Here is a 15317-nt window from a genome sequence, read left to right on the forward strand (position 1 = left end):
ATTCACATGTAATAAGCATGCAATACATGTAATAATTGCATGCAATATGGTATTCGCATGTAATAAACATGCATTATATGATACACATGTAATTAGCATGGGGAGAGGGGGAGGATGAGGAGGTGGAAGGGCGGGGGAGGATGGTGTTGAGGATTTAATGACCGACATGTATGTATTATACACTGTAGTAAAGACGTTAATTAATGTTCATATTAGTTAGTTCATGGAAGAGCAAAATGGGCATATAAGGGCAATCTCATGAAAATATATCTACAACATTTCGGCGGAAGCATTTTGAATGAGGAAGCGTTTAACAATTTTTTTTTAAATGATATTCTGGTTTTACTTAGTAACCTGATAAATGTTATATTGTTTAGAGGATGTTACAAAATAGAAAATGAAATGTACGGTATTTATTCATTACACTGAAAGTCAACAATACTCTCTCCATCCCATCATTCCCCCTTCCCGGAAAATAATGTGACTTTTCAGAGAATTAGCGTAGTTACACTTTTTCTGACCTCTATCTATGTCTTTTCCATTTTTCAACATCAATATTTGCTAAACTTTGATACACCTGAACGACAGAAATGTAAATATGCAATCTCAATTTGTTTTAGTTTCTTCAATTAAGTTTAGTGAGTTGCAATGTTCGAACCAAACCAGCTGAGAAAAAGCAATACTTATGAATTCGGAGATCTTGATATTTTCCAAAGAAGAATAGCTGTGTATTCATTGTTTCTCACATGAAGACGTCTGAGTGAATCTGTTCGTCAATATCAAAACGCTTATATATTTTTTTTTCCTTCTTAATATGACAGTTGAGCTTTGGGTATGAACTGACATACCCGGTACACATATTTCAACCTCTGTGTCTCTAGCGTCACAGTGAAATCCAGACATTACTGTTATTTCTTGGATTAGACCTGTCTCTTAATATGTTAAGCCGGACTTATATGTAATCAGTAAGTTCATGGTTTTATATATTTGAATACAATAACGGTCCCAGATGTCATAAGTCATTACTTAGAAACACATTGAAGCAGGGACCTTTATGTATCATTTCGTATTTTAACAGTAATTAAAGTTACACTGAACAGAAAACATATATTAATTTGACTTTCTATTTAACTCTATGTATATTTCAAAAAGTCTAACGAGGTTTGTCAATATCATTGTCTTAAAATGTTTGTCCTTCAGAAGGTACACAAAATGTCATTTAAGGACACGTGATTAGTATCATTTGTTACAATTCATTTAATTGCTATGTTATCAACACGATTACAAATCACATACCTACATGACACATTTTATGTTATAGAGAAGCTCGCAATGAAACGTGTTTTATCTGGAACATCTTCCATCATTATTTCCATTCCATCTGTCTCGGAGTTTGCCTTCAGTAGCCTATTATACACTTTAATATTATGAATAATGATTTGTTGCTTGGTGCATTATATCATTTTGAAAACAAAAACATTCGGACCTATAAGTCCTCCTGACACTGATCTTTAAAACAAATAATAATTACAATATTATCTGTTATAAAATACTTGATAGTGCGTCCTAATGAATATTCATTTCTTCTCCGTAGTTTGTCATTTTAACGGTCATCAGTCTAAGGGAAAGAACAGTTTTACAAGTGCTGTTTTTCTTAGATGAAAGTTCAATAATGATAAGGTGTTTTATATTATTCTGGAATTAAAATTTCGGTCTGTTATCCTTCTCGATGAAATTGATCTTTCACAATATACGTCACTAAAACATTCCTGATCATAAACCAATTTGTTGCTTCCTCCTCATCTTGGCTGTACCCCCCACCACTGAAGTACCCTAGTGGGTGGTAGTTGAGGGGTGGGGATTATTGGAATGTTACATATTACATAGGTTGTAAGTAGTGACAATAATCATCGGTGCTTGAGTAAACATGTGCAGAAGGGTTTTCTTCCTCATCCGTAAGTCCTTGGTGTTGTAACTCTGATATACCTGAGACACTGTTAAAAGAGAGAAGCAATAATTTGAATTCAGGTGAACGAAAACCATGCATGTCACTACAGATCAATGTTATTAATTTTCATGTAATTGTGCAACACAAGGGTTATACAACGTTTTCCAGTTGAGTCAGGTCGAGATCAGTCGCACATTGCGCTGTAGACTCTATGAGATGTCGTTTGTTTTAATCTATTCGAATAAGATTAATAGGAAACCAGTAACAGTTCTTGTTTTCTCATAGCTCGGACATTAGAAATTTAAAAAAGTAAATTCGCATTAGATGCAAATATATCCAACTTAAGACCATTGTCGATTAAATTACAATTTGCGTATAACTGTGTGAGATTCTATTCCGTATAATTATTCAGGAGGTTTCATAATGTCGCTATTTCGTAACGTATCCTAATTGTTGCATGGTATTCAGAGAATTGTGTTATGCTTAGTGTGGCACACGCTGTGTAATACAGTTCATTTAGTATGAATATGAAAAGTTATTTCGTAACGTATTTTCACTGTTTCTTTCACGTTCCTTCAATTTTAGTGACCATGTAACTTGCATAACACCTCAGGAGTCAGTCTAGTATCTTATACTCCGTTAAAAGATTACATTAGTCCTTTCGATGTTTCCCACGTGGTTCTGTGTCGTTATTTTTCGAACTAGAAGTTATCATTATCATAGCCAGTACTAACAGTTGGTATTGTTGCTGCACTCAGAAGGTACGAACCAGCTAGTCATGTGGAATTTCATTGTTTATCATTCCATATCACACACGATTATATTTGTTTCGACTGAAAGACACGTATTCTCCTGCTGAATATTACAGTAAATTCAAGATGAATATGGCAGACAATTATCTTTGCCTTACCTTTGGCCAACAATGTCATAACCTTCACCATTCCGATTGTCATGAACGTTAGATTTAAGCGACGATCCGTCAGATGGGACACATTGTAACCTTTGTATAAAGTAAAAAGTATTGATAACAATAAAAAAGAATAAAATAAAATATATATATATATATATATATTTTACACATACATATATATATATACATACATATATATATACATATATATATATATATATATACATATATATATATATATATATATATATTTATATAAATATATATATAAATAAATTTTTATATATATATATATATATATAAACATATATATATATATATATATATATATATATATATACATATTTAGTCCAGTTATTTCTTTTAACTATGTGGCAATAAGAAGTATTGTAGTAATAAAAGAAACTGAAAAATGATAGTTGAATAACGTGTGTTTCATTTGATACCTTTACCAAGTCTGTTGAATTCAATATCGGTAACCGCATGTAAAACTTTATAAAGAAAACTTTCATGTGCTTCTTTAAATTTTAAACTGAAATGACCTACGATATTATATATATATATTTTATATTTGATACATCTCATGTTTAAGGCATGTAAATTTACATGCTTACATTCGAAGTGGAAGTCTAGTTGGACTACCTCATACTTTTATTAGTCTTACATATTACCTTTGATCCACAATTTCATAACCTTCGTTATCAATACTACGAATGCCAGTTGTGGAGTCGGTCGTCGTCTTAGCCCAATGTTTTCTGGATGTAAGAGGAATATTCGATAGCAACGAGAACATGCCCACTTTGTTGATAGGAAAATAATTACAGCAGCATTTTCATGTTACATACGACAGTTGTATCATACGTCATATGTATACATATGTGACAGTACGGTAGTTTGAAATGTTTACATTGATGTCTAAAAATACCAATATTATTCCGGAAGTTCTGTGTCAGACGATAAAACACCCTCACCATCATCATATTGATAACAAAGAATATCAAATGTTAGTACTGGTCTTTCTTTCTTAAGTGATTATCCATGCTACATATATAACAGTATTACCTGCAGGGAAACCGAAGAACGTGGAATAAACCTGTAATACAGCGAGCATCTGTGGAAAACGCACAAATGATATAAGGGATGATAATGCAATACACACATGAAGGCAAAGCAACAATATTGTGCAAACCTGCCATGAAATGTTACTAATAATACTGCCATGAAATGTTACTAATAAATCTACTTCTATCAGAAATTCCTTAGGTTTATTTTCTAGGTAATATGGTTTTCGAATGAAAAAAATTGTAATCGATGACAATATGATGATTTGTCTTGTTTGTATACTTTGAACAAAACCAAACACGAGAGCCATGCAAGGAGTTACAGATCTCATCTCCTCTAAAAAAAAAATAAAAAAAAACATTAAGGTTTTTCGACCTTAGACCTCTGACGTTAGACCTCTGACGTCATCAATCACGTAGGCACAATGTTACATAGTCAGTCATCTACCTACCGAGTTTAAACTTGCTCAGACTTACGGTGTGGGATGAGTTCACGACACACTTTTGCGAACAATGTAGGCCAACTTGACCTTTGACCTCAATTTTCATTCGACCCGACCCTTACCACCTAAATCTGTCCTACTTTAAAATTCTTCTCATTATTCTCTACATATGTTGTGATCGAATGCTTTGTTCCTACATGTTGACAAACAGAAAATGGGTAAAGGGTAATGTTTACCTTTACCTTTGACCCACGCCCTATGAGCTATGACGTTACCAATCACGCAGACACAAGGTTACATCGTCAGACACCTACTCACGAAGTTTGCACTTGATGGAATTAACGGTCTGGAAGGAGTTCGCGGGACACTCTTTTTCTCACTTACACACCCGCCTCCTCACATTTCTGATGTGGGGTTAAGTACCATATCTAATCTCTCTATGTATTCCTTACATGTAGAGAGATGAGATCAATAGGTTCTCCCTGGTACTTTACTGTAAAGGAGCAACATTACAGCAAATCCGACAATTAGCAAAAAAGCTTGCATTTAAGTTAAGTTTAAGGTGGCAATTATTCTGAAAGTGATCCATTTGCAACAATAATAGAAAATGACAGGTTTCGCATTTGTCGGAATATTAACGTTTTGGTTTCCCTTCTATTTATAACTCGCACGCAAGAGGAAATGTTATTGTAAGTATGGTGTATTCCATGACACATTGATATTAAGTTATAAATTCCATGTTTTTCATTAAAAAACATAATATTAGATATTAGGATATACTTTAATCAATTGAAAAGCGACTCCTAAGTATTGACTTTAACATTCATCCTGATTATGGAACTGCTTAATTGTTGACTGTATTCACGGAATGAACACTGGAGTACTACCTTAACAGTTGTATACCCTCGGGGTAGCGTTTATTAGTGTTTAGATCGAAAGCACTTGTTTGTTCGCTCAAACAAACGAATCGGGGGTCCAGCGTTGTTATTCTTACCAGATTTGACAATCTTCAAAATTAAAACCGATGTAATCAGAACAGTAACAACTACAAAGACAGCCACATATGTCCATAGTTTGTCCGCTCCGTCTACGAAAAATGATAAAAATAAAAAAGATTTATGAAAATAAAACGGAAACTTGTTTCATAACTTCCTTCTTGATAGAAGTTAGCATCATATTGATCTTTAGAGTATATCAAAATATGTCACCAAACAGTACTAGCATTGTTCGATACAGGTGGCAAAATGCGATGAACATTTTGAGAGAAGCAGTTTTTCAGCCGGATTATTCGGAACGTGCGTGCAGTTTAGTTGCTCTGAAAAGCCCCAGTAGAACAAGTAAGCACGTCTGCAATTTTGTGTACAAGGGCGATGATTCTGTATTTTCGTGATACACCACTGGATGTTTCAAAGTAGCTCCCTACTGTGTGTATATAGATATATATATATATATATATATACACATATACATATATAAATATATAGATATATGTAGATATGTTTATATATATATATATATATATATATATATATCATAAATTCAAATACAATTAAAATACTGTCATAAATTTGGTCCACGTTTGGTTGGATAAATGATCATTTGTTTTACTTTGGTTTTATAATGTTCAGTCTTAACGAGACAAGTTCACAATTAATTTATTCAAGTGGCGCAGCCATAATACTTACTCTCATTGATCTGTACTTGTAATGTAACACTACTGTTGAGAGATGGATACTCCTCTACTCGACAACCCAGAGACTTCCCATCGTGTTGACGGTTCGCCTTTAGCATCAAACGACTGCACAGTTCTTTGTGATTGTCGATTGTCGTAAGGGTTTCTTGTGTTAAGGTCTGTGCATTTTCTATACTTTCTTCGTTGATTAGCCACAGTAGTCCTATATCGTTACTATGTGCACTAAACTGTAAACAGCAATCGGCTGTGAAGGGGCTTCCTTCGTAAGTAACATTTCGATCAGTTGAAATTGTCAGATTTCCTAATGTTAAATAGGAAGACGAATGTATAATTAAGATCTCTGTAAATGAAATTATGAGATGTAGTTATGGTGTAAATATGCTGAATCCTGGTAAGCTAATAATAACGCAACAAAATAAAAGTGGAATTTTCACTAAAATATTAGAGTTTAAAAGGTATCGACTAGAACAGATCATAAGGTTTCCCATAATATCGAGACATGTTTTATACACTTAAACATTTTACATAGGGAGAAAAGGGAATAGCTGAATGCGTTTTAATGTACAAAGTATTTAACTAAACCCCTAGCCGGTAAGTAAATTTACATTTTGTATGCTTACCCAGTAACTTGCTTTATATATGTAATACAAAATTTGATCTTCCTTTAGCTTAACATTTATATTTTATGCCAAAACTTCTCAAGGAATATCCGAGATCTATTAAATCCTTCAATGTTATCATATGAGTTCACTATTGTTATCAAACATGCCATTGATAATACCGGCAAGCAAGTATCGGTAACGACTACATTGATAAATATTTGTTGGGAAAAATGTCGTGTGTTTATTTTAATAGTATCAAATACATACCTAAGACGTATAAATTGTACTGGGTGTGTTTCGCTACACCACGCTCAGGGTAGACAGTACATTTGTACACTCCGGCGTCTTCAAATCCAACCTTCTTGATTGTTAAAATAGACTGGGTTTTGCCTTCTTTTGACGTATATTTGTTACTGTCAGATCTTATCAGTTTTGTTCCATTATTCAACGTCCATACCAATCTGAGGGGGTTATTAACATGGCACGTTAGCGACTGGTCTGTGTTTATGATGGCGTGTCGAACAATTTCATTTGCAAGACCTTGGCGTGGATGAGGAAAAAATGTTAACATAACAGTAATTAATTTCAAACAATGATCAATGTTTAAATGTTTCCATGAACATAATTTAACTGAGTTGTTGTTAAATGCCATAATCAAAACCTTCAACTAGTCAAAAGTGACATAAAACAGAAATCTGCTACAAATCTGATACCAGCATTTGTATGTTATTTTTCATTTTTGGGGGATTTGTTCAATTCAACCAGGCCTGTTATCGATGGATACATATCCTTGTACTATTCACTGATAAGAACATCGTTTCCAGTCTGCCGCGTGATTCTATTGCCCTATTACATTATATCACACATTACCTCACCACAAAGCTAAGTCATTGCATACACACGATATCGATGAAGAGCGATACGTGTTGAGTGTAGACAAAAAGATCACAATTTCCTTCGTTTCTTTGTCGTTAGATTGTAGTAAATAATTGTTAGATTTCTGTAAACGATGCTGTCATAAGTTGATTGACACTACAGCAAACTCTCATAATAATTGTCAGTGTGTGTTTCATTCAATTACAATGCATATTGCACATATATAACAATGCCTAAATGACACAAAATGACATGAAAGACTTACCCATTTGGATTAGTGTAATACATATAAGCAGGCTTCCTTTGATGCTGGCCCTGGTCATATTGGAGTAAACGTTGTTTAGTGTCCAGAGAGAAACCCTGTTGTTAACACTCCCGTTTCTACAGTCGTCGCTAATTATGGCTCATTACTAGCTGAGTAATTTCACCCTACTGTCTTCAATATCTGTAAGCAGTATCTCTTGCTTTTATGAAACCGCAAGTGTAATTAATTACTGATTAAAGGTCCCGTCTATAGCAGTGAAGTTCTGATGCATTAACTGCTATATTCCCATTCTTAAGTAAAGTTGAATATACAATCTCCACTTTTCCCCAAATTATGCTTGTGAAAATTCATTGGAATTTCTGAAACGTTTTAAGTTTATTAAAACTTATCAAGACATAACCGCATATCAATGGGGTCGGTGTTGCAAATAAATACAAGAGCAATGTCGCCATCATCTAATCATCCTGATTGACAATTGCTGACGTTTTCATCGGCTTATTCTGTACCTCTTACCGTTGCTGCAAACAACACAATCGCCATGCCATTTTCCATCTAACTAACACGACAATTCTGTGACTTCGGCACTGAATCGCAAGCAGCTGCGTATTTAAGAGAACTATTTGGTATAATCGACGAAGATTCCAGTTCTGCAAAACGAGCTTACTTTATTCCAGCTTACTTACATTCGGAAAGACGCTTCTCTTCGTTAATTCAGACGGAGTTAAACGAGACACTTAAACATTGCAATGCGATTGATAGGATATGGAATCCTTTAGCGCTCGATAGGTAGACGCTACTTGAATGAAATGTAATAAATGGCTTCGTATCTTTAAGTATGCCTATAGCGATTTTGCTGTTGTGTTTATACAGGTTTTTCCATAGAAAATGATAAATTGTTTTCATTTGTTGCTGGTGTTATTATATTTTCTTTTATTATGTTTTCTTCTTTTCTGGATTAAACCTGTTCGAAAAAAGTTGGATGTGGACAGCTTGATCTTACTATTCAAGCAATGAATGCTTGTCGCTAATCATTTTCAGAAAGTAACAAATATGCGGTGATCACTTTAAATTTATGAAATGGTTTAGTGTTACCGGTCAGCTCATGTTCCAAGATATCAAACAGGTCATTTCTCATAACAGCTATTATCCGAACCTTCCATCTCGTTTCGAGTTTGATATCAATCGAAAAGTTGAAACTGATTCCAGTTTGGAAGCTTTAGTTTCAAAATGATCATATTTTAATGACGTTTTTCATTGTCAACGACAGAAAACCAGAATATTTACTTTATTGCATGAGAAGAGCTGGTAGCACTCCTTCAGTAAATGGCCCAAGGACACGAATGTAGTAAGCATGTAATATACGAATCGCATTATATGTACATGCAATACATGTTATAAGCATGCAATAGATGATTCACATGTAATAAGCATGCAATACATGTAATAATTGCATGCAATATGGTATTCGCATGTAATAAACATGCATGATATTATTCACATGTAATTAGCATGGGGAATGGGGGAGGATGAGGAGGTGGAAGGGCGGGGTAGGATGGTGTTGAGGATTTAATGACCGACATGTATGTATTATACACTGTAGTAAAGACGTTAATTAATGTTCATATTAGTTAGTTCATGGAAGAGCAAAATGGGCATATAAGGGCAATGTCATGAAAATATATCTACAGCATTTCGGCGGAAGCATTTTGAATGAGGAAGCGTTTAACAATTGTTTTTAAATGATATTCTGGTTTTACTTAGTATCCTTATAAATGTTATATTGTTTAGAGGATGTTACAAAATAGAAAATGAAATGTACGGTATTTATATATTACAATGGAAGTCAACAATACTCTCTCCATCCCATCACTCCTCCTGAAAATTATGTGAATTTTCAGAGAATTAGCGTAGTTACACTTTTTCTGATCTCTTCGTATGTCTTTTCCATTTTTTAACATCAACATTTACTGAACTTTGATACACATGAACGACATAAATGTGAATTTGCAATCTCAATTTGTTTTAGTTTTTCAATTAAATAAAATCCTGATAAATGTTATATTGTCTAGAGGTTGTTACAAAATAGGAAATGAAATGAACGGTATTTATACATTACAATGGAAAGTCAACAATACTCTACCAACTCACTACTCCCCACCCAATCCCCCGAGAACAACTTGTCTTTTCAGAGAATTTAGCGAAGTTACACTTTTTTCTTACCTCATCCTCTGTCCTCTCAATTGTTCAACATTAACATTTGCTGAACTTTGATACACATGAACGTCATAAATTTCAATATGCAATCTCAAATTGCTTTAGTTTCTTCAATTAAATAAATTTAGCTGCAATGTTGAAACCAAATCAGCTGAGAAAGAGCAATACTTATGAATTCGGGGATCTTCATAGAAGAATAGCTGTATACCTCATTGTTTCTCACATGAAGACGTCTGAGTGAATCTCTTCGTCAATATCAAAACGCTTATATTGTTTTTTTCTTTCTTAATATGACAGTTGAGCTTTGGGTATGAACTGACATACCAAAGACACATACTTCAACCTCTCTGTCTGTAGCGTCACAGTGAAATCCAGACATGCCTGTAATGTATTGGATTAGTTGGTTAACATTTCTCTAAATATGTTAAGCCCGACAAATATGTAATCTATAAGTTCATGGTTTTTTTTTATATTTGAATACAATAACGGTCCCAACTGTCATAAGTCAATACTTAGAAACACATTGAAGCAGGAACCTTTATGTATTATTTCGTATTGTGACAGTAATTAAAGTTACACTGAACAGGAAACAAATATTAATTTTACTTCCTTTTTTAACTGTATGTATATTTCCAAAAGTCTAACGTGGTTTGTCAATATCATTGTCTTTAACATGTTTGTCCTCTAGAAGGGACAAAAAAAGATCATTTTAGGACACGTTAATCGTATCATTTGTTACAATATAATTAATTGCTATGTTATCAAGACGATTACAAATTACATACCCACAGAGAAGGTCGCAATGAAACATGTTTTTATCTGGAACATCTTCCAACACTATTCCCCTTCCATCTGTCTTGGAGTTTCCTTTCAGTAGCCTATTATTCACTTTGATATTATGAATAATGATGTGTTACCTGGTGCGTGATGTCATTTTGAAGGAAAAAAAAACATTCGGACCTATTATTCTTCGTGACACTGATCTTTAGAAACAAATGATAATTACAATATTATCTGTTATAAAATACTTCATAGGAACATCTTCCAACCCTATTCCAATTCCATATGTCTTGGAGTTTACTTCAGTAGCCTATTATTCACTTTGATATTATGAATAATGATATGTTGCCTGGTGCGTGATGTCATTTTGAAGAAAAAAAAACATTCGGACCTATTATTCTTCTTTTTCTCCGTAGTTTTTCATTTCAAAGGTCTGAGGGGAAAATAACAGTTTTTCAAGTACTGTTTTCTTAGATGAAAATTCAATAATGATAAGGTGTTTTACATTATTCTGGAATTAAAATTTCAGTCTGTTATCCTTCTCGATGAACAGATCTTGTACAATATACGTCACTAAAAAAATCCTGATCATAAACCAATTTGATGATTCCTCCTCATCTTGGCTGTACCCCCCCTCCCTCCACCTCTGAAGTATCCTAATGGATGGTTGTTGAGAGGTGGGGGTTATTGGAATGTTAAATATTACATAGGTTGTAAGTAGTGACAATAATCATCGGTGCTTGAGTAAACATCTGTAGAAGGGTTTTCTTCCTCATCCGTAAGTCCTTGGTGTTGTAACTCTGCTATACCTGATACACTGTTAAAAGAAAGAAGCAATAATTTGAGTTCAGGTGAACGAAAACCATGCATGCCACTACAAATGAATGTTATTAATTTTCATGCAATTGTGTAGCACAAGCGTTATGTATTCCATATTCTCGAAAGAAATCAGTTGCATGTTGTTAGTTTTTATTCCAATAAACGGAAGTTACGGTAATATTGGGCGGTAAGCATGATATTAACGAAGTATTCGCGACTGCAGCTGTACAGTCTTAAAAAGCTTAACCGATCACGGTTTCAAAAATGTTCAAATTTGTGAAACCTAAATAAGCTCCGGTCGCTAACAGAAAACTTAGTCGTTTTGTGCTCTGATCAACCAGTCAGTGTTCGTGGGTCGTGAGTCGTGGAATTTTAGTCTTCACGACTAAACGTTTTCCAGTTGAGTCAGGTCGAGATCAGTCGCATATTGCGCTGTAGACTTTATGAGATGTCGTTTGTTTTAATCTATTCGAATAAGATTAATAGGAAACCAGTAACAGTTCTTGTTTTCTCATAGCTCGGACATTAGAAATTTAAAAAAGCAAATTCGCATTAGATGCAAATATATCCAACTTAAGACCGTTGTCGATTAAATTACAATTTGCGTATAACTGTGTGATATTCTATTCCGTATAATTATTCAGGAGGTTTCATAATGTCGCTATTTCGTAACATATCTTAATTGTTGAATGGTTTTCAGAGAATTGTGTTATGTTTAGTGTGGCACACGCTGTGTAATACAGTTCATTTAGTATGAATATGAAAAGTTATTTCGTAACGTATTTTCACTGTTTCTTTCACGTTCCTTCAATTTTAGTGACCGTGTAACTTACATAACACCAGAGAAGTCAGTCTAGTATCTGACACTCCATTTAAAGATTACATTAGTCCTTCCGATGATTCCCACGTGGTTCTGTGTCGTTATTTTTCGAACTAGAAGTTATCATTATCATAGCCAGTACTAACATTTGATATTGTTGCTGCACTCAGAAGGTACGAACCAGCTAGTCATGCGGAATTTTATTGTTTATCAATCCATATAACACACGATTATATTTGTTTTGACTGAAAGACACGTATTCTCTAGCTGAATATTACAGTAAATTCAAGATGAATATGGCAAACAATTATCTTTGTCTTACCTTTGGCCAACAATGTCATAACCTTCACCATTCCGATTGTCATGAACGTTAGATTTAAGCGACGATCCGTCAGATGGGACACATTGTAACCTTTGTATAAAGTAAAAAGTATTGATAATGATAAAAAAGAATGAAATAAAATATATATATATATATATATATATTTTATACATACATATATATATACATACATATATATATTTATATATATATATATATATAAATAAATAAATTTATATATATATATATACATATAAACATATATATTTTATATATATATATATATATATATATATACATATTCAGTCCAGTTATTTCTTTTAACTATGTGGCAATAAGAAGCAGTATAGTAATAAGTTTGTAAAGTTTGTAAAGTAATAAGTTTGAAAATTGATAGTTGAATAACGTGTGTTTCATTTGATACCTTTACCAAGTCTGTTGAATTCAATATCGGTAGCCGCATGTAAAACTTAATAGAGACAGCTTTCATGTGCTTCTTAAAATTTAAAGCCGAAATGACCCACGATATTATATATATATTTAATATATGACACATCTCATGTAAATATACATGCTTACATTCGAAGTGGAAGCCTAGTTGGACTACCTCATACTTTCATTAGTCATACATATTACCTTTGATCCACAATTTCATAACCTTCGTTATCAATACTACGAATTCCAGTTGTGGAGTCGGTCGACGTCTTAGTCCAATGTTTTCTGGATGTAAGAGGAATATTCGATAGCAACGAGAACATGCCCACTTTGTTGAAAGGAAAATACTTACAGCAGCATCATTTTCATGTTACATACGACAGTTGTATCATACGTTATATGTATACATGTAAGACAGTATGCTAGTTTGAAATGTTTACATTGATGTCTAAAAATACCAATATTATTCCGGAAGTTATGTGTCAGACGATAAAAAACCCTCACCATCATCATATTGATAACAAAGAATATCAAATGTTAGTACTGGTCTTTGTTTCTAAAGTGATCATCCATGCTACATATATAACAGTATTACCTGCAGGGACACCGAAATACCTGGAATAAACCTGTAATACAGCGAGCATCTGTGGAAAACGCACAAATGATATAAGGGATGATAATGCAATACACACATGAAGGCAAAGCAACAATATTGTGCAAACCTGCCATGCAATGTTACTAATAAATCTACTTCTACTAGAAATTCCTTAGGTTTATTTTCTAGGTAATGTGGTTTTCGAATGATAAAAATTGTAATCGATGACAGTATGATGATTTGTCTAGTTTGTATACTTTTCACAAAACGAAACACGAGAGCCATCCAAGGATTTCATCTCCTCTTTAAAAAAAACATTAAGGTTTTTCGACCATAGACCTCTGACGTTAGACCTCTGACGTCATCAATCACGTAGGCACAATGTTACATAGTCAGTCATCTACCTACCGAGTTTAAACTTGCTCAGACTTACGGTGTAGGATGAGTTCACGACACACTTTTTCGAACAATGTAGGCCAACTTGACCTTTGACCTCAATTTTCATTCGACCCGACTCTTACCACCTAAACCTGTCCTACTTTAAAATTCTTCTCACTATTCTCTTGATATGTTGTGATCGAATGCTTTGTTCCTACATGTTGACAAGCAGAAAATGGGTAAAAACCAAGGTAATGTTCTTGAACTTTGACCCTTTACCTTTAACCCACACGCCCTATGAGCTATGACGTCACCAATCACGCAGACACAAGGTTACATCGCCAGACACCTACTCACCAAGTTTGCACTTGACGGGTTTTACGGTCTGGAAGGAGTTCGCGGGATATTTTTTTCTCACTTACACACCCCCATCCTCACATTTCTGATGTGGGGTTAAGTACAATATCTAATCTCTCTATGCATTCCTTACATGTAGAGATGAGGTAAATAGGGTCTCCCTGGTCCTTCACTGTAAAGGAGCAACATAACAGCAAATCCGACAATTAGCAAAAAAAGCTTGCATTTAAGTTAAGTTTAAAGGTGGCAATTATTCTGAAAGTGATCTATTTGCAACAATAATAGAAAATGACAGGTTTCGCATTTGTCGGAATAATAACGTTTTGGTTTCCCTTCTATTTATAACTCGCACGCAAGAGGAAATGTTATTGTAAGTATGGTGTATTCCATGACACATTGATATTAAGTTATAAATTCCATGTTTTTCACTGTAAAACATAATATTAGATACTGGGATATACTTTAATCAATTTAAAAGAGACACCTAGGTACTGACTTTAACATTCATCCTGATTATGGAACTGCTTAATTGTTGACTGTATTCACGGAATGAACACTGGAGTACTACTTTTATAGTTGTATACCCTCGGGGTAGCATTTCTTAGTATTTAGATCGATAGAATACAGTTGTTCGTTCGCTCAAACAAACGATATCGGTGGTCCAGCGTTGTTATTATTACCAGATTTGACAATCTTCAAAATTAAAACCGATGTTATCAGAACAGAAACAACTACAAAGACAGCCACATATGTCCATAGTTTGTCCTCTCCGTCTACGAAAAATGATAAAAATAAAAAA

General features: G+C 33.8%; 2 protein-coding genes across 3 annotated transcripts in view; both read right to left on the minus strand.

Annotated features, from left to right (window-relative positions):
* Positions 1 to 373: 373 nt before the first annotated feature.
* On the minus strand, positions 374 to 8489 carry LOC139976991 (uncharacterized). The gene is made up of 8 exons (XM_071985935.1): positions 7799 to 8489; positions 6925 to 7197; positions 6048 to 6356; positions 5357 to 5449; positions 3921 to 3969; positions 3530 to 3613; positions 2859 to 2948; positions 374 to 1994 (listed from the first exon to the last, which is right to left on the minus strand). Exons 1-8 carry the CDS (start codon positions 7854 to 7856, stop codon positions 1880 to 1882), a joined length of 1071 nt encoding a protein of 356 aa, XP_071842036.1. The 5' UTR covers positions 7857 to 8489; the 3' UTR covers positions 374 to 1879.
* Positions 8490 to 9308: 819 nt separating this feature from the next.
* The window catches only part of LOC139976990 (uncharacterized), a 71142-nt gene continuing 65133 nt past the window's right edge, over positions 9309 to 15317 (minus strand). For both annotated transcript variants that reach the window (XM_071985934.1, XM_071985933.1), the window contains exons 4-8: positions 15199 to 15291; positions 13784 to 13832; positions 13390 to 13473; positions 12754 to 12843; positions 9309 to 11609 (exon numbers count right to left, since the gene is read on the minus strand). In XM_071985934.1, the coding sequence (XP_071842035.1) occupies positions 11495 to 11609; positions 12754 to 12843; positions 13390 to 13473; positions 13784 to 13832; positions 15199 to 15291 (431 nt within the window). In that variant the 3' untranslated portion in view covers positions 9309 to 11494. The remainder of the gene's footprint in view (positions 11610 to 12753; positions 12844 to 13389; positions 13474 to 13783; positions 13833 to 15198; positions 15292 to 15317) is intronic.

Source organism: Apostichopus japonicus, chromosome 12, assembly GCF_037975245.1.
Source record: "Apostichopus japonicus isolate 1M-3 chromosome 12, ASM3797524v1, whole genome shotgun sequence".
NCBI classification, from domain to species: domain Eukaryota; kingdom Metazoa; phylum Echinodermata; class Holothuroidea; order Aspidochirotida; family Stichopodidae; genus Apostichopus; species Apostichopus japonicus.